The sequence below is a fragment of the Megascapheus bottae genome, chromosome 23, assembly GCF_031878675.1.
Source record: "Megascapheus bottae isolate mThoBot1 chromosome 23, mThoBot2.hap1, whole genome shotgun sequence".
Taxonomy (NCBI): domain Eukaryota; kingdom Metazoa; phylum Chordata; class Mammalia; order Rodentia; family Geomyidae; genus Megascapheus; species Megascapheus bottae.
The window spans coordinates 10,781,993-10,802,782 of record NC_143531.1 but is presented as its reverse complement, the minus strand read 5'-3'; the positions used below and the strand labels follow the sequence as shown (position 1 = coordinate 10,802,782).

The window sequence follows — 20,790 nt, the reverse complement described above, 5'->3', positions numbered from 1 at the left end:
AAGGAAACTTAAGTGTCTAAAAGGAAGTAGGGAAAAAAGATTAAACTATGGCCTTCACCTATTAGGATACTAAAGTATAAAAACAAAGCTGAATATACATAAAAGATGAATATGTGATTATAACAAACCTATGTATAATCACACCTACATCTGATTAGTATATCTGATTATAAAAGATAGCAACTCAGAGGTAATATAGTTATGAATGATTTTGCCACTATATATTTTTTTGTCATCTGCTTTTAAATCAACATCTTAATGCTATTTTTATTTTATTTTATTTTTTTTTGCCAGTCCTGGGCTTGAGCTCAGGGCCTGAGCCCTGTCCTTGGACTTTCTCAAGGCTAGCACTCTACCACTTGAGCCTCAGCACCATTTCCGGCTTTTGTCTATGTATGTGGTACCAAGGAGTCGAACCCGGGTCTTCGTGCATGCTAGGCAAGCACTTTAACCACTAGGCCAAACTCCTGGCCCTGCTATTTTTATTTTTATTTTTGTCAGTCCTGGAGAATGAATTTAGGGCCTGGGCACTTCCTGAGCTTTCTCAAGGCTAGTACTCTACAACTGAGCCAGGAATCACTTCTGGCTTTTTCTGTATATGTGGTACCAAGGAATTGAACCCAAGGCTTCATGCATGCTAGGCAAGCACTCTACCACTAGGCCCCTCAATGGTTAATTTTTTCAAATATTCATTTAAGCTGGGTGCTGGTAGCGCATGCCTATAATCTGAGCTACTCAGGAGGCTGAGATCTGAAGATCACAGTCCAGAAAGGAATATCTATGAGAGTTTTATGTCCCCTAACCTCCAAGACAGAAGAAAGAGGAGGAAGGAAAAGAAAGAAGAGAGAAGGAGCAGCAGCAAAAAGTGGAGCCGGGACTCAGTTGGTAGATCACTAGCCTGCCTACTTTTTTGCTCAAGGCTAGTGAGCAAAAGCAGCTCAGGGGCAGAGCCCAGGACCTCAGCTGAAGCCCTAAGACTGGGACCAAAAAAAGAAACAAAAACAAAAAACTCATTAGCACGCATGGCGATATGTGATTATACATATATATATATATTTGTTAAGGTATTATATAAAAATGTATATTATTTATGTGATACACAAATATATGCATATGAAAGCTTATGATGCGATAGAGCCATTATTTCAAACCCCATGATTTTCCAAAAAGGAAACCCCTCCTCAACACTATGAACAACCTATATATACTCTTAGAAAAAGCAAAAGGAGGGCCGGGAGTTTGGCCTTGTGGTAGAGTGCCTGCCTAGCACACACGAAGACCCGGGTTCGATTCCTCGATACCACCTACATAGAAAAAAAGCCGGAAATGGTGCTCAAGTGGTAAAGCTTGAGCTCAAGCCCAGGACTGGCAAAAAGAAAAGGAAGTGTGAATGTACGGAAGCGGGTATGTTGGGGTGGTAATAGAAGGGACTTACATAATTGTCTCTTGCCGACCAGCCGGGATAAAGCTGCATGTGTAGTTGTCTTTCTTTCCGCGCTAATTCGTAATATTTAGCCTGTTCTTCACGAGAAAGGGCATGCCACTGGAATGAAAGGGGAAGGAGGAAAAAGAACAAAAGTAAGCAAATCAGCAGGAGTCCACTTCACAATTCCAACTTTGAAAAGTGCTGACACTTCTACATTGATTTCTAAATGGCAGACAGCCGAGCAGCTACTGCCAGCTCTGCCCGCGAGGCAAGGCTGGCAGGAGGAGTGAAACTCCAACGCTGCTTCTCTAGCCTGTCCTCAAATATCACCTGAAACACATGCAAAGTCCATCAAAATGCTTTAAGTAAAAAGATGGCCCGCCCTTTTCACCACGGTAAGTTAAAAAGAACATTTGATTCACTCTTTTCCATCCCTGGTAGCAGAATCTAGTTTCTAAGCCCAGGGACCATTGATTAATGCAAAATATGAAAGCTCCCAGTTGCCTTTTAGGATAGACACAGCCTCTTCTCAGACAGATGGACATTCTCTCACTGAGTCACACACAGAAAGAGTCTGGAAACAGAATCATATGATCATTTCTATCAACAAAAGCATCAGATGTCTGTCTCCATCCCCTCGCACTTACACACGCCCACTGTCTGTGGAAGAACACTAAAGACATTGTACCTCACATTATGCAGTCTGACTGTGGTTTTTTAGTCTCCTTCTAATGGAAAGCAAAAGGTATGATCTGAGTTTATTTTGCCATCTAGAGTTTGTGAAATGATGACTTCCAATACTAACGGGACCGCTACTAATCCCCCCTCAAGCTTCCCACCTCCTTTATAGAACTGATGTGTTTGTTTTATCATTAGTAACACAGCTCCTTTGGGGATTTCTGAGTGGCTTCCATTACACCTGACTTTGTAGGTTTTTGAATGCATGCACACACACACACACACACACACACACACACACACACACACACACACACACACACACACACACACACACACACACACACACAGTGAAGCAATCCAGCTCTTGAGTATGGTGCTTTGCACTTTTCATTCTTCCCATTCATGGTTCTCCTGTGTGTTGGTTTAATCTTCCTAACCTTGTTTTCCAAGTATGACTTAGAATAATCAAGAGTTAAGGAAGGACAGAAAAGAGGAAGGGAGAGTGGTTTAGGAGAAAAAATAATGGTCCTAGAAGATTCTGGGCCTGAATCCTCATCTTTCAACTGATGCTCAGAAGTTTCTCTGCAGGAAAAAACATCCCATGCTCAGTGTCTACAAGGAAAGAAGCAGCTGATCACAGGAGGAAGATCCCGGGTTCCTTCTCACAGTTCCCCCAGGCAGACACTGCCAGTGTCCACAGCAGAGCCAAAAAAAAAATATCCATTGAAATCTTCTGTTGGTGTGAGGCAGGGCACATGACTTCTTCTTGTAATTGCTTCAGAAGCCCAGAGTGTCAAGTTAAAAAGCAAGACCCTACCTCAGCAAGATTTGGTGTGAGCTAAAGGCAAATCAGGCAAGAAGCTTTTGTCAAATAAATGAATTTTGTTCATTAAAATAAATTCAAAGAAGGTGACAAAAGAGAAAAACATTCTTCAAGGAAGGAAGGAAGGGGTATGGAGTACAGATTTTTGTATTAGCACAATAAAAATGAGATAATTGGAGTGAATGAGAAAGGCAATGATGAAAGTGATACAAGGTGGGCAGAAGATACCATGCTGTCTTTAGCAGCCAAACTAGATTGGACAGAAGAGATCACATTTGCTGTTTTCTGAGAAAACACAGATTAGTAATAGTGCCACCACTAGCTCTAGTGTTAAATGTGATTTCTGGAAGGGGGTGTTGATATAGGGGACAAGAAAACAAAGACATGGGGCTGAGAGTTTGGCCTAGTGGTAAGGTTGCTTGCCTAGCAGCACCAAGATCTGGGTTCGATTCCTTGGTACAACATACATAGAAAAGCCGGAAGTGGTGCTGAAATCAAGCCTAAGACTGGCAAAAAAAAGACAAAAGGACAAATGGCTCTCCTTTTAAATATGTTCATTCATTTGACTATCCTTTTATATCCCTCACCTTTTATTGTTATACTGTATTACTGTAGTTTTATATGGGGCAGTTTTATAACTTACTGAGAAAACATAGAACTAGAAATAAAAATTAACTCCCAAATACAAGAGAAGTGAACCAGAAAACCTCAGACTAACAAAACCAAGGAAAACTGGGGGGTGAGGGTAGGAGAGGCAGGACATAAAACTCTCACCTTGCATATCTTAACTGCTTTAGTTCTTTAATATTTCTTTTTAGTTCTTTAATAGTTCTAATGCACAAAACCTGCTAACATTTAAAAGCTCATTTGCCAGTTTCAAATAGATAACACAATGATATTGAAATCTTACAATGAAAACAAAAATAGAGCTTAGTAATGACTAGAAAGGAGGGCTTTCCTTACAGAAATTAAAAAAAAAAAACTAATGAAAAGCACCTAATGTTTTGCTTACTGGACAAAAATATTTTTTTAAGTACTTCTGAAAATTTTTAACTAGCTTTTTTAAAAATCAACTTTCACTGTTGACATCTTGCATGTTGCAGTGGGAAATCCCATTAAATTTTAAGAACATAAACTGTGCTAAAGTATTCTTTTATATTAGGGATGGGAGGTATTAGTGATGGGACTTGAACTCAGGGCCTGGATGCTGTCCCTGAGCTTTTGTGCTCAAGGCTAGCGCTCTACCACTTTGACCCTCAGCTTCACTTCCAGGTTTCTGGTGGTTAACTGGAGATAAGAATCTCACAAACTTTCCTGCCTGGGCTGGTTTTGAACTGTGATCCTCAGATCTCAGCCTTGATTAGCTAGGATTACATGCATGCACCTGAGCTAGGTCTTCTGACAATAAACTTATGGACTTCCTTTAAATAGCCAGAAAGGCTTGAAAAATAAGTGTATTTTCAAGTAAGACTTGTGCCACTTTACCATAAAACTTAAAACATTGTTTCATTTGAATGAATTTCTACTTTAGTGATGCAGCAAAGATGAATTTAAAGGAAGAAAATCAAGCGATTAAATATGCCAGGATGAATTTAAGATCCTCTTTTAAGAAGTCTAATCATCCCCATGTAAAACTTCATGATTTTTAAAGTGAGGACTTTAAAGAGCTAGCAAAGATGGCCCAGCCAGAGGGGAGAAGAAAAACCTGATCTTAATCAAAGATCTCAGAGGCCTATAAATAGAAGCAGGTTTCTAAATCAAAGACAGACAGGGATCCCCCAAATGAGAACCATTCCCAAGGACACATGCTTACATCAAGAGATTGCTGAGGGAGCTGAGAACGTAGAAAAGGTTGAAAACGTGCATTAAAAAAAAAGTCGGATGCTGGTAGCTCATGCCTGTAATCTTAACTACTTAGGAGGCTGAGATCTGAGGCTCAAGGTTCAAAGCCAGCCTGGGCACAAAAGTCCATGAAACTCTTACCTGCCATAAATCTCCAGAAAATGGGAAGTGGTGCTGTGGCTCAAGTGGTAGAGTGCTAGCCATGAGCTGAAGAGCCAGGGACTGCATTCAGGCCCTGAGTTCAAACCCCACAACTGGCCACTGCCCCCGCCAAAAAAAAATTACCTCCAAGTTCTCTTCACCTGGGAGTACCAGGGGCCTTCTAACTTAAAAAGGAAGAGTGAGCTACGAGTGTTACCCAAGCTGAAGTAAAAACAGCCACCCTTTTAAACAGTCAGGGAGAGTCGTCAGCAGCCTCTAGCTGTCAAGGTGGGGTTCTTCAGAGATGATAGGAATCATTCATCTGTTATGATCTGGCTTGGGAAATCATTGTAATTATCATTATTAAGTATTTGGGAATCCACAGGGAGACAGGGTACTGCATCCAGGATACCACAAAACTACAATCTACACCCCACTCCTGCTACCCTGGTGTCTTGCAGATTGGAAATAGCCAGGCCCATTCCCTGCCTGCTCACATGGGTCCCGAGTTTCCCGAATGCTTTCTGTTATGAATGCTCAAATGGATTGTTTGGAGGTAAAAAGAATGTCATCAATAGCTGATGCTGGCTCCTCTAGGTTTTTTTCTGACCTGGGTGTTCAATTCCAAATCATGAATTTCTGTAAAGGATGCAAAACACATAGGGGTCACCCTACATTAAAAAGCTACCACACAGCCAGGAGCCAGTGGTTCATGCCTATAATCCTAGCTCCTAGATCTAAAGATTGCAGTTCAAAGCCAGCCTTTAGGTAGGAAAGTTCATGAGACTCTCATCTCCAATTGACCACTCAAACCCCCAGAAGTGGTACTGAGGTTAAGCGGAAAAGTCTAAAGGACAGGGCCTACAGGTTCAAGCCCAGGGTCGGGGAGGGGAGGTTTAAGAAAGAAAATTTTAAAAAAGTAAAAAACGTGACCAGCTCTAGAAGCTTCTTATGTACCCAGGCCAGCATAAGCTGTTTACCATGTGTCTTATCATTAATCTCCCACACCCTCAGCCCTCTCCATTTCCCCAAGTCCCTGCCTATACAAGCCTCTGGTGACTCTTTACAGATCACCACTACTTACCCTCCTGCCTAGGATCTGGTTGATAGCCGCGCTTTCCTTTAGCGTGCACTCGGCGACGACATTCGCTCTCATTTCTTTCATGTATAACATGAAAGCATTCAGAGGCTTCTTTATGTGAGGTCTTTTGGGCTCCTGCTCTTTTCTCTGTTCATGTTGAGGCTTCCTAAAAAGGCAGAGGCAGTGGTGGTGGTGGTTAGGGAAGGAGGTAAGAGGAAGGAAGACACGACAGGAGGCGGAGGAGCTGAGCATCAGGTTCCCATGGTGGTTCTCAGCCTGGGGAGCCCTTCCCTGCGCTCTGCAAACCCCAGGGAGGCCATCAGCTTTGAAGAGCAACTCGTGGCTCATCTGATGAGAAACACTTAACTGCAAGCCACCAAACCACATGGCTTCTTATCTATTCACTGGCTAGTTAATCACTAAAAAGCCAAAAGTAGAAACATGGCTCAAAGTGGTGAAATATCGATCTTGAGCAAAAGACAAAAAGATAAAAGGATAGCACACAGGCCTTAAATGCAAGCCCCAATACCAGCACACTCAATAACAACCATAATGATGATGAAAACAATAACATGATTCCTTAATTCTTGTAACCAAAGTGTGAGTGCATTTCCAGAAGGCAGCTCATTAAAAATGCCAATCTGTTTCACTCAGGGACTCACAAGTTCCGGCCTAAACTCTTGAGATGAATTTAAACCCAATGGGGTCTGTGGTAAAACAGATCCAGACTCTTCATGGTTGGCTTCTGAACATTCTTCCACTCTGGTGATGTTTCCTTGAACTACTTAAGGCCTGCGTTCTTCCCAATCTTCATGTCAAATTACTGCGGTGAGAATCTAGCTGTCTGACATTCTCAGGGACACAGCCTTCAGGGCAGAGCTGTGTGGAATGTCATAATGACAGACAAGGGCGGGGGGAAGAAGTATCAGTGTTAATGCTCAGTCACGGCAGAGGCCAACCTACTTACACGTGCATTAGGTCGCTGTCAGAGTGAGAATGCTCCTGTTTGACCTGAGGTGTTACAATAGCTGGATGAGGGATGCCAGTTGTGTGGGGACCAGGAGGACCAGGGATCATATGATGGGAAAACCTGGGAGGAAAGAGAAGAAAATGGTCAGACACTCTTGCCTGTCATGTCCAAAGTCAGGTGGAGCTTCGAAATAACCCACTCACTGCAACTGTTTACCAGTGAAAAATACATTTTTATGCTCCCAAATGTTAACTACAATGACGGACAGCAAATGACTGATAAATGTTTTGTTTTGTTTTCTGCATTCTGGTGGAAGATGTAATTATTCTCTGTAGTTTCTTAAGACTAATAGCAGAATTGGATGTTTTTCTATGGATGGTAGTGGGCCCTAGGATAAATAATTTTTGATAATTTTCAAATAAAAATATCAATCAGAGAAATTATTGGGAACATGGCACATTATTAACATTTCATGTTTTAAATGGAAAACTAACATTTTGGTAGCTTTGCCTGTAGTATAATGTAACCACCACCTGAAGAATTTTCTTACAGCATTGGCTTTGGCTTTTGTGTATCAGAAAGGGAAAACTGAGAACAGAGAGTGTAATGATTGTTTTCAGTCCCTCCCTCATTTAATAAAGTTTCCATGATGACTGTCTAAAATGATCTTCTAATAGAAATAAACACTTGAGAGACTGAATCTTGTAAAAAATTGATAGACTGGGAGCAAGAGGCTCATCCCTTGAGACGCTATCTCCAATTAACTAGCAAAAATAGCTGGACGAGAGGTATGGCAAGTGATAAGAGCACCAGCTGTGTGTGAATATATTACCACCAACAGTTGATAAAGAAAATAATGGAAATGATTTAATTAAAGAGAGGGATACAAAGCTTTGCATGAATGGTAAAAAAACAGTCTGTTAAACATGTTTTGTTTTATTTTGAATTTTTTTACAAGTATGCTTGTACTACATTAAAAATTTTCTTAAAATATCTATTACCAGCCAACACAAAGGAGGGAAACGGCCATGCAAGAAAAATAAAACAAACAGTCCTTTCAACAAAGACTAGGGATACATTCTGACATGCTTCAGAAATTTTTGCTTTTTGAAGCTGTCTTAGAGGTAAACATTGAATTCCTTCAGAACAATATTGTCAGGTCATTCATCAAACAACCCAACTCCTTCATCAGTGAAAGAAGGAATTTTGCTTGAGGATAGGATATTTCAAAACCAAAGTTTCAAACATTAGGGAGGGATGTTTAAAAAAAATTACAGATAGATGCCAGTTAATGGCATCTACCTGTTACCCTAGCTACTCAAGAGCCTGTGACATCTGAGGATCAGGGTTTAAAGTCAGTCAGGGCAAGAAAATCCATGAGGAGCTGAGCTCTCACGAATTACTGAAAAGCTAGTAGTAAAACTTTGGCTCAAGTAGTTAGTGTTAAGCTTTGAGTAAAAAAAGCTAAGGGATAGCTTATAGGTCCTGAGTTCAAGCCCCAGTACCAGCACAAACAGATAGTAGACCAAATAATAAAGTTTCACTAATGTATGTCTGCAAAAATATAGGATATTGGTTATTTGTGAGAAAAATCTAGCCATCAGACAAAAATTTAGAAAAAAAAATCTGCACTAGGGGAAAGGGTATTAATTCCATTCTTCTACTCCAGTCAGCTACATTTAGAATTCATAGAACATATAACGTATATCCGGATGTATTTTCCAAGCTGAAATTCACCACAGAGACGGTGAATTTCATGCTTACATTAAAAAACATCACAACCCATCCATTTGACTTCTGGCACAAGAAAGCTAGCTCCTGCTAGCTGGCACGCTGGACACACAGCTCCACCATGATGTGTGTACATCGAGCACAGGGCAGGCACAAAGCCCCCCTTCCCATAAGCAGAAGCATCAGAGCAGCCTCCCGGTGAGGCATGGCAGGTCTCAACGAGCTCCGCTTGCACTGAGGTGTCCACGCAGGACCTGAGTCGCACACTAGGACGCACACACCAACCCTTCTCTGGGTCCAGAAGAATCTGGACTCTCAGAGGACATTTTCAAGCTCTGCCACATCCAACTGATAGGACTTTCCTCAGAGGAAGCAAACTGCTGAATTTCAGATCACACTACAGTTGTTTTTCCACCCCCCACCCCTTAGCATATTTCAATTCGATTAAACTCTTTGTATGAAGGTTCACTCTCAGGACATTTTCATCCCAGAGTCAGGTGGCAGTGACTTCCATAAAAGGCACTATTTCCCAATATGGCAGATCCTGCTGGGCGTGGTGTGTGGCTCCTATCCAGGAATTGCCTTGACGCCTAGTGTGGGAGCCAGGCACACTGCAGAGAGACACGCGCGCACACACACGCAGTGGCTGGGTTATACACCCTCTTAGCCAGCCGGCTGGGAGGCAAGCAGGGCGCACGAGATGCAAGCACAAAAAGAGCGACTTGGCCTCCACCTCCACCTACCTGGACATGGAAGTGTCGACTGACAGTGAGGATGGGTAGGGTTGCCTGAATCCACCCGTGATGGGATATACAGGCTGACCTTGCCTGAGGTCACAGAAGAGAGGAACCCATCAATGATAAAACACGAGTTACCAACCAGCAGTAAGAGTCCGGCGAGGAGAGAAGAGGGAAGCGTGTGGGCATACCACAGGCATTTCTGCACACGGACTCCTCCCTTCCTCACCCTCCCCCCAAAAATCACCCTCAGACTTTACTGTGAAAGCCAATCAGTCCATCAGTGATTGCTCTTTTTCACTTCCCCTTTTCTACCCATGTTAATAATTGCTTTGCACTTAAAAGAGCTGGGCACTGATGGCTCATGCCTGTAATTCTTTTATAGATTTTTTTTTCCAGAGCCGGGGACCGAACCCAGGGCCTTGTGCTTGCCAGGAAAGGGCTGTTCCGCTGAGCAAAGCCCCCGACCCCTCATGCCTGCAATTCTTAGCTACTCAAGAGGTTTGTGATCTGAAGCCAGTCCAGGCAGCAAAAGTCTATGAGACTCTAATTTCCAATAAACTACTCAAAAAGCCAGAAATGGGGCTGTGGCTCAAGTGGTAGAGTACTTGCCTTGAACAAAAGAAGCAGTGTCCACAGCCTAGGACTGGTAGGGGATGGTGGTGGGGGCAGTGTGTGAGGTAGCTTATAGGATGTAATGTAGGCTCCATGGTGAAACATTCCCCTTTGAGAAGCAGCTTAGGGAATTCTTTATCTGAATCTTGGGCAATTTCAGAAAAGGGAAGAAAGCAAGACATAACTTAGAGCCAAGTGGCTCACGCTGCTAAATCCTAGCTATGCAAGGGGCTGAGATTTAAAGATCATGGTTCAAAGCCAGCCTGGGTAGAAAAGTTTGTGGGACTTTTAGCTCCAGTTAACCACCAGAAAGCCAGAAATAGAGCAGTGGTGTTCTAATGGTAGACAGAGCACCAGCCTTGGGCAAAAAAGCTAAGGGACAACATCTTTGCCCTGAATTCAACCTGAATTGGCACACACGTGCTCTCACACACACAGTTTATACTTAATAAAAATGAATAAGCATTTCAAAAACACTGTACCACTCCGCCCCCATTTATACATGTTAGGACATAAAAGACCAAAGCATTACAACTGTTTCTCTGCAAACTGAGAAATCCATCTTTCTGTTGTTTTTCCTCTAGCTCAATTTTCATCAATATCCTCTATTTCCAGCCACTAGTGATACAATTCAGTACCAGAGTTTCTCCTGAGTAGCTACATTCCCACAGAATAATGGGTCTAGGTTTGAAAGTGTGTAAATAATTAAATCCAGTGACACACTGTGCAATTCAAGTGCTAAGTAAGGAAAAAAAATGAGAAAACCATAGGATGAGAACATGTACACCAGAATCTCATGGCAGGATGGCCCTTACTTCCTGAAGAGCTGATATCAAAAGTCTGAGTAACAGCTGGGCCATGATAAGTGGGGATGGAGAGAGAAGGGGAAAGTTTGCTCAAGTGGTAGCTCTGTTTCTAGGGAGAAGAAATGAGGAGGGAAAAATGGAGACAGTGTAGAATGAGACCAAGGAACACTGCATGCCAACAATCAAATGGTGGAGATAGGCTACATTATGTAGAATCATTCTTTCGTCCCATGACATATTTTGTTTCCCTAAATAATTAAAAGACATTCACCACATAATAAAGAATATTAGTATTTGAATTTCAAAGAAAAGACAAGTCTCTCAAACCAGGCACCAGTGACCATGCCTGTAATCCTGCCCAGGAGGCTGAGAGCTGAGGAGTGCAGTTTGAAACCAGTCTGAGTAGCCACTAAAAATCCAGATACTTCTCTGACTCAATGACAGAATACCAACCTTGAGTTAAAAGCCAAGGGACAGTGCCTATGCCTCCAGTTCAAGCCCCAGTACTGGCACAAAAGCCCTCAAATCACTGCTTTGCATCTGACATGGAACTGTATGCTTATTAACCTTCAAAAGAAGCTTGTATTTTATTGGATTTTTCTCTAATTCCATGCCATTTGCTTTACTTGTCCTCTTAAAAGAAAGCAAAAGGAAATATTCCATGTGTCTAAATTCATGTTTCAAAAGTTTGAAGATGGGCATTTAAAAAAAAAAGGAAGAAAAAGAAAAGCTAAAAGAAAAAAAAACTCTAACTTTGTACAGGCATAGTAAGTGCCCAAAGCCACAAATTGAATCCATAAAACTATAAGCTTCAAAGCAAATGCTACACAGTCATTTTCTACACATATTAGTGAACGGATTCAATCCATTTCAAAGTCTGTATGGTTTTTTTTAATCTTTTAAATTGAAATGAAATAAAGTTAGCACCTTGCTTGTTGATGTGAACTTTCCCCTCCACAAATGTCACCATGCCCAGGGCTCATTTCCCACAAAGGAGAAATGGAAAGCCATCTATTCTACTGCCTGCCTGATGGTTGCAGAAGGGTCTTACCAGCCAAGCGGCGGGGTGATTTGTCCTACCCCACTGGGAGACAGAGGGTAAAAGGTGGGGATGTCAGGGGCTGGAGGATGTCTGGACATGCCTGTTAAAAAAGAATAGAGAGTTTTTCAGAGCTACAGGACACTCAATTAGCAGAACAACAACAAAAGCAATATAACATTTGGGGTCATTAAACTTATGATCCAGAAACAATATTTATTCTTTAGATCCAAAGAATGAATATCAAGTGTGTAAGCGTTGCTGAGGATTTTAACATCTTGGGTCTTCAGATTATGAATCCTGTAGGAATAAACATGCTGCAAAGGAAAACAGTCAGGGAAGTAACAATTGTTAAGTGACTTATTTTGCCCTTCTTATTTCACTGTAGTGATGAGTATGCGGGAATGGGTATTTGGGGTAGAATGAAAAATGATGCTTTGACAGGCCACGGGCCTCCAGGGTTAGGTACACTGCTGGTTCCCTATTGGGGCATATTATACCCCTGAGGATTGGAGATTAATTAGGAATCATCTCATGCCCCACAGTGGTCACACTTGATAAGATTCACTTAGTCTCTGTCTGCCTCTGCAGCTCTGACTAAGCTCTTCATCAAGCCCAGTCCTCCGGGCCCCAAGGTCACGCTGTTCTGGATTAGTTGTGTTCCACAGGCAAGGAGAGTGCGCCCCAATTGTTTCTCAAGCCCACACTCCTCAAGAGGACCCTGCCTGTGACTGGGAAAAAATACACCACCCAATCCCAGTTCCCAAAAGACACTTTTACCTTGGGTGCAGGGAAAAAAAGAAAAGGAGAGCAAATGGGTGAAATGTACAGTGTACGAACTTGAGATGTAATGCATTTGGGGGAGGAAATGATTCTGAAGAGAGGGGAAAGAAAAGATTGTCACTTCACACAGCGAGGCATGGATTTAGAAGGCCATTTCTACACAGAGTGCAGGGACACATTCTCCCGTGTAACACTCTGTGGTTGTGAATTCACTGTCTACCAAGTAGAACGGATCCATTCCCCACAGTGATCCATATCACCAACCCCTCTCTATGTGCATACGGGTACAGGATGTGGCTCAGCTCATTCAAGAGGCAGAATGTGAACCCAAGTTTCTATTAGCAAAGATCTCTTCAAGTGTGTGTCTTCACACCTACCCATCACAGCTTTAGAGATTTAAAAATTCATACATAACTGCAATAAATCCAATTCTTGCCAGGTACTGGTGGCTCATGTGTGTAATCCTAACTACTCAGGAGGCTAAGATCTGAGGATCATAGTTCAGAGCCTGCCTAAGCAGGAAAGTCCCTAAAAATCTTATCTCCACTGAGCTATTAAAAAACAAACAAATAAAAAACCCTTGAAACAGAGGAAAGGCCTTGAGAGAACAAAAGCTCAGCGGCAGTGCCCAGGCCCTGAATTGAAAACTCCTTGATCAGCAAAACTAAAATTTAAAATTTTTTAAAAAAAAAGGAGGTAAGAGAGGTAGAATTGGATATATTGTTAATAGGAAACCAACCTGAATTTATTTCTCGACAAACGAGAAGGCTTTCAAAACCATTTTATAATTACCCTTTCTGCCTAGAGTTAAAGCACTAGATGTGCTAATCTTCTCTATCCTATCTATCCCTCTTATTTATTTTTTTTATTTTTCTGGGCAAAACTGACTGGCCTATTAGAAACACTGAATCAGCAACTTTGGCTCCACCATGCTATCTGAACTACATAATATACCCCCAAAAGAAAGTTTGCAAAGTGTGGGGTTTTTCTGGAAGGGAGTGACAAAGAAAAGAACACAAATGGACTTATATAAATGCAGTATCGTGTAAATAAGCAAGTGCTTTTAAAGTTTGCATATCCTGAGGTGGCTAAAGCTCAAGACAAATGTGTAATTTAAAAAAAAGGATCTTTATATTAAAACAAGCACAGATATTATCTGTGCAAAATCAAAGTTGTTGTTGTTTTGTTTTGTTTTTTTAAAAAAAAACATACCAAGTCAGTCGTAAGAAACTGTAAGCAAGCCTGGTTCTGGTGGCTCATGTCTATAATCCTAGTAACTCAGGAAGTTGAGATCTGAGGATCATGGTTCAAAGCCAGCCAGGGAGGAATGTATGTGAAATTCTTATCTCCACTTAATTCCCTGAAAACCAAAAGTAGAGTTGTTGTGACTCAAAGTATTATGGTGCTAGCTTTGAGACAAAAAGCTCAGGGACAGCACCTAGGCCCTGAGTTCAAGCCCCATGACAAATTAAAAAAAAATGAAGGGAAGGGAGAATGTAAACAAGCAACTTCAGGTCCTGTCTCTTCTTGGTAGTTCTGTAGACTTGGTTTAAACAAACAAACAAAAAAAGAGGTTTGAAAAGCAAGGATATAAATTATAAACAGGCTAAACTCTCTCAGGAGAGCTGTAGAGATGCAAACAGAAAACATGAATGTATTTGCTAGCCAGTTACAAGCCTGTATATTTTTAAAAAATGAACTGTCCCAGAATTCTTGAAAGGAAAAACAACTGAACTGTGATTTGTCATCCTTTAGTGAATACTTCAAAGTGTTTCAAAAACAGGACCTAGGACACAGAAAGCATTATTTAATTGCAAAGTAAATACTTTAAAAACGAACTAAAATACACTGCTGGGTTCTTTTTGCAAGTTGTTTGAGACTTCTAAATCTGTATTTGTCATCTGCATCTTTATGGTTCCCAGATGTATATGCCAGCTCAGACCCTGGGCCAAGCCTGTACCACATACTGACCTGCCCGTGTCATGTCTCCCCTGCAAATATCCAAAAAGATGGTCAAATGCAGCATGACTAAAATAACACTGGGTATATCTCTGCATGAGGAGGGGCCCAGACAGGGAGATAAACCCAGGGCTCCACTTACTAGGCAAGCCACACCCTCAGTCTCAACATCCTTACCTCTCAGCCTGCTTCCAAGACTCCCCTCTCATTACTTGCTCTTTGAAAGTTCTTATTCTTGACAAACAAAACAACATAGAGGAAGGACTAAAACGGACCAATCCAGAAATATCTGTACAAGTGGTTCATCTGTCTCTCCTTCTGTCCATCTATCTATTGTGATGGTACTCAGGGTCTGCTGTCACTTAACTTTTTTCACTAAACATGGAACACTACTCCCTGAGCCACTGCTTCACTTCGTGGTGACTAACTGGAGAGAACACGCAAATGTAGTTTGGGTGTTCACTTGGGTGTCACCCTCTCAGTCCCTGCATGGCATATAAACCATCCCTTTGGCCCTGGTTTCAGGCCATCCCCACCCATCAGTTACTTACAGGTATTTTGCCTATCTTACCAACTGATCTACTGTCCAAGGTCTTAAAGGCATTGTTTTTAAATAACTCTTATTTTAAAAAATGATCCCGAACACTTGAGTTGGTTATTTGAATATGCCAAAGTAAAGCCATAGAGTATAGCTTTTATGCAAAAAAGTGCAAGTTCTGGATCAATGAAAACATGTGTGTTATATATGTACATATACATGTATATAACACATATACATGTATATATATAAGTATATACATGTATATATAAGGTCATGGGTTTCCAGGGTAAATATGTGTCTCCTATTTATAAAATTCTGAAGAAGGAAAATATAAATTGTGTTAGTTTTGTTGTCTTACCTCAAACCACCATTAAGTTATAAGTTATAGCCGTAATTTGTGTTAAGTACTTAAGGTGGAAAAGGAGTCCATTTGAAGGTTAGGAATATGCATCCCTGAGGATAGGGCAAGAAGATGTCTAAATAACTGTAGACAACTGAATTATTAGTCCATTTGTACAATAAACATGTTGGTATATTTTGTGGATTCTCAGAGCTGTCCCTTGGGAAAGGACTCTACCTTGGCTCTTCTGCTTTTAATCCTGAAAAATGAAAAAAAAACCAAAGCCCTGCCCCCTCCCCCAGGCTTATGGGTTCCTAAAGAACTCCTGAGCAAAGGATGTGAGGACAGACTCCTAGAGTAGCAGAAAAGGTGTGGGGGTAGGCCGAGGCTCTCACCTTGTTTGGAGCTGACATCGGATGGGATGTGTGAGGGGTGAGATCCAGGAGAAAAGTGCTCGTCGCTGTAGGTGATGAGGGGGGTGAGGGGATGGACGGCATGGGAGGGCTGCACCACGGGCACTTTGTTTGACTGCGAAGTAACCACAAGGTTCACCATTAGTACAGGTACCCAACTCTCATCTCCTCTCCCCAAGGAAACTAACCAGCAGAAAGCCATCAGCAGCCCCCACCAAAGATTCTTCTCCAGACTGAAGACAACTTAAGCTCTTTATTCAGAACGTGCATCTGGCAGAACATGAAGAAATAAATGACTTGACTATTGCCAATTTGAAGGATAAATATGAAGGGACTCGGTAAAGATTTATAACTTACAAATTGTACCTCTATAGCTGTGTATCTTTTAAGAACCATTAATAACGTAACTATTATTATTGTTATTGCCACCTGTAGCTTTGCCAAACCTGACTGACTGTTCATTGGGTTGTATCTCTACTAAGTCTATCTTGTTTTATTTTGGGGGGGGAGTCATGAGGCTTGAACTCTGGACCTGGGCCTGGGCACTGTCCCAAAGCTCTTCAAGCCCAAGGCTACCACCCTACTTCTTTCTTTCTTTTTTTTTTTTTGTGCCACTCCTGGGCTTGGGTTCACGGCTTGAGCACTGTCCTTGGACTTTCTCAAGGCTAGAGCTCTACCACTTGAGCCACAGCACCACTTCTGGCTATTTTCTATGTATGTGGTACTGAGGAATTGAGCCCGCGTCTTCATGCATGCTAGGCCAAACTCCCGGCCCTACCACCCTACTTCTTGAATCATAGTGCCACTTCTGGTTTTCTAGTGGTTAATTTGAGATAACAGTTTCATGGACTTTAGTGCCTGGGCTAGATTTGAACTATGATCCTTAGATCTCTGCCTCCTGAGTAGCTAGGATACAGGCATGAGTCACTGTACCGGGCTTACTAAGTCTATCTTTTACTCCTCCAATTTCCAGACGGATTACTGACAAGGGGAAATTTACACTCCTGAGTTTAACTACATAACAGAAAGAAAAAATATGGTTTAAAAGAACATTTAAGTTGTTAGCTTTTATATTTTGGCACATTTCATCTATCTTAAGACTAGATTACAAACAAATTTTATTATTTAACTTAGAAGTCAAAAACTATGTTAACGGTAAGACTCAGCATCTTATCAGTTTAAAATCTGTGATCATTTTAATGACAAAGTTGAAGGGACCACTGGCCAAGGAAATTCTTACTAAGTAAATCTGTTATGGGGCTGGAATGCAGCCCAGTGGCAAAGTGCTTTCCTAGCAGGTACAACATCCCCAGTTACCCAGCCCCCCACCCCCCAGTAAATTACTTATGTAAAAAAGGAGATCATGGGCTGGGAGCCTGGTCTAGTGGCAGAGTGCTTGCCTAGCACGAAGCCCTAGGTTTGATTCCTTGGTATCATATACACAGAAAAAGCTCAAAGTGGTGCTATGCCTCAAGTGGTAGAGTGCTAGCCTTGAGAAAGTTCAAGGAGAGTGCCTGGGCCCTGAGTTCAAGCCCCAGGACTGGGGGAAAACAATATCATTTTAAAGAAACTCTAGTTAATAAGAACATATTGTGCTCTTTTTGTTGTCTGTTTGAGACAGGTCTTGCCAGGTAGCCTTAGACTAGTCTCTAAATCACGATTCTCTCCCCTCTGAAGTTCTGGGATTGCAAGCATATGCCACCACACCTGGCCCTGATTATTCTTAAAAATGTGAAGCGTGGATATTAACTGTTCTCACCACAAAATAACTCTGTGCAATAAGTCATGCATTCATTAATGAGATCTGACTGCTCCATGGCATACAGATATTTCAAAAGATGTTAAGACACAATAACTACATGTAGTTATCTATGGAAAAAAAAAGAACATAAAAAGAATAACATACATGTAAAGAATGGTTCTGATTTTAAACCCATACACTGATTACAGTAGTCTTTGGAGATCTCCACTTTGAAATAGCACAGTCATGAGGAAATATGGGTTTAAGGAGAACAGGATGTCATAAACTCACATGTTTGGGCAAGCCCTCCTCACAATTAGTTTGAATTAAGATGATTTTACAATAGTAAGATACATGTGAAATAGCTTTCTCCAGAAACAAATGTCCATATTGAAAAGCAAATTGTGACTTGAAAGATAAATTGCTAAAAATCCAGACCCCTGTCCAGAAGGCTGACTGGTCCCCACGACACCCCTGTGTCTGGGGGTAACGCCTATGGACAGTCATTTTACATAGGGTGGTTTTTGCCAATTAGATAAGGAAGTATGGGGCTCTAATGGCAGGGAAGCAGACATGCTAGTTAATTTCAATTCTCCTTATACTCTTATCATGGCACTCTATCAAAAAAAAAAACCCACAACTCATATGTGTGAGGGAGAAGGGGTGGAGATAAAAGGGTGAACTCAAATTTTTAGAGAATGCTGTAATTTCTACATGAGATTTTTTTCTCTACTTTATAATTACCAGCTCATCTCAAATGGCAAAACTTGCATGGCTCATATAGCCTGTGGCGTGTATTAAATAGAGCGCCATTATCAAAGCCACACAATTTTTCCCTACATACCTGAGTACAAACATCCATGCATATAAATGTGTAAAAGGTTACATCCCCCCCCAAAAAAATCTTCTAATACTTTTCAAGTGTTAACGATGTAGTTAGACAAAAGTATCAAATGAGCCTCTTAAATACAAGGAATTTAGAATGCTGGGGGTGGGGGAGGGATATTATTATAAATCCTTTCTAAAAATGGATAAAAAAAGAGTGACATTGATCAAAATTCCTTGTACTCAAACTGTTATGTTGAATTGAAACCTCTTTATGCAGTTAAAGATAACAAAAATATAAAATGGGAAAAATGAAAGTGTAAAATATAACAAATAGAACATAGGAAAAAATAACAGAAAATTATATAAAATAGCCAGGAAATGGAAACAAGAGTGATTTTTTTCCTTTGTTGCGATTATCCTTTGCTTCTTGTCTTTTTTTTTTTTTTTTTTTGCCAGTCTTGGGCTTGAGCTCAGGGCCTGAGCACTGTCCTTGGACTTTCTCAAGGCTAGAGCTCTACCACTTGAGCCTCAGCACCACTTCCAGCTTTTTTCTAGGTATGTGGTACCGAGGAATCGAACCCAGGTCTTCATGCATGCTAGGCAAGCACTTTAACCACTAGGCCAAACTCCCAGGCCTGCTTCTTGTCTTATTTGTTCATGTATCTGTCTTCAGGAGGGCAGAAAAGGCACAGAAATGTGGGGAAAAGGGTGAACATATATGCAGCAGTGGTACTCAGTGGAGACTGTGGAAAATGAACTATACAGCTTGTGGGTGGGAACACTGGGAGAGAAGGAAAGGGGTGACCCTGTCCAAAAAGAAATGAACTCAGTACCTGCCTTACATAACTTATAGCCCTCTATATACCACCTTTATAATAACAATAAACATTTTAAAAGGAAACACTTAAAAATTATATAAAGTAGAAACGATATCAACAGCAAAATGCTGAAATAGAGTTCAACTGCATCTTAGGATAACTTCTTTGGCTTTCATTGTCAAAGTGTCAAAAGAATTATAATTGCCAAATGATCTACAAAGATATTTTCTTAGGGATGTTAATAGTAGGCACTGCAACAATATATATATATATATACAGATATGTATATCATGTATATATGTGCATATTATGCAGTTATGAAAAACTTATGTATATATGCATATACATTTACAGACACACACACACATTCTTTCCAGAGCAATGCCTTAAGGAACGTGTATTATCATTTCCCTAATGTCTGACCTCTCCTTCTAGCCACAGAGCTCAGAATCCGGTGCCTTGAATTCTTTTTTTTTTTTTTTGCCTCCTTTGCTAAATTATGCTATCCTTGCTCTCCTCTTAATTTTATGGTTTTCAACACAGATTTGCTTTCCTGTGGGAAGAAGATAAGGAGCTGTGGATTTTCATTTAAGCCCTGGCCTTGTCTTATATTTTGCAAGACGGATCGTGAAAGCGGTACTACGAGGTGTGTTCAAGCCAACAAGGATTATGTCCATTTTCCTAGCCAAATAATAAAAAGCAATATGAAATCGCCAATAATAAGCAGGAGCCAAATTCTAAGGGCTATATTTGCCTCCTGCCAACCATCTCTACCAAGTAAGGAGGACAGAACAAAACAGATTCCAGCCCCCACTGCAGATACATGGCATGGTGACATTACAACCAAGTGTCCGCAGGCTTGAATTTGTGGGCTGCTTCTGATTTCAAAAGTTACTTATGCCCTTGAGGTGACAAGCACACAAGAGGCTAGGACTCTGGCTCTGATATTTGGTTAACTTTTAAGAGATACAGATAAAATATCCAATGCTGTCCTTTGAATCTCTGAATAACCATGTGATGCATTTTCAGGTAGGGAATAAATGAAGGAAAGAAATAATCACTATTACCTTAGTAAGTCTTGATAGAATTATGAAATACTTCATGCAGTTATGTGTGTGTGTGCAGTTAGGTATGTGTGAATGTGTATATATGCATGCAGTTACATGAGTGTGACCACAGCTATCTATGTGTAACTGTGCATTTATTTATTAAACATGTACAAATTTGCAGGCAGTATTCTAGCACTGATCAAATGCAGAGAAACCCTCTGATGTCCTACAGCTTGTTTTCTAAGGGTTTGCAAGTAGAGACAGGTACCACAAATTTTTTTTTGTTGTTTGCTTATTTGGTCAGCCTTGGGGCTTGAACTCAGGGCCTAGGCGCTGTCTCTCTCACCTTTTTTGCTCAAGGCTAGTGCTCTACTTCTATGATTAGGTGATTAATTGGAGCTAAGAGTCTCACTGACTTTCTTGCCT

At 41.1% G+C, this 20,790-nt stretch overlaps 1 protein-coding gene across 6 annotated transcripts in view; it reads right to left on the bottom strand.

Moving 5' to 3' along the window:
- The window catches only part of Lef1 (lymphoid enhancer binding factor 1), a 93,415-nt gene that overhangs the window by 16,139 nt on the left and 56,486 nt on the right, over positions 1-20,790 (bottom strand). For 4 of the 6 annotated variants that reach the window (XM_090356705.1, XM_090356706.1, XM_090356709.1 and 1 more), the window contains exons 4-9: positions 15,911-16,043; positions 11,905-11,995; positions 9,439-9,522; positions 6,962-7,084; positions 5,998-6,160; positions 1,436-1,543 (exon numbers count right to left, since the gene is read on the bottom strand). In XM_090356705.1, coding sequence (XP_090212831.1) covers positions 1,436-1,543; positions 5,998-6,160; positions 6,962-7,084; positions 9,439-9,522; positions 11,905-11,995; positions 15,911-16,043 — 702 coding nt within the window. The remainder of the gene's footprint in view (positions 1-1,435; positions 1,544-5,997; positions 6,161-6,961; positions 7,085-9,438; positions 9,523-11,904; positions 11,996-15,910; positions 16,044-20,790) is intronic. The other 2 variants (XM_090356707.1, XM_090356708.1) reach the window with 1 other exon arrangement.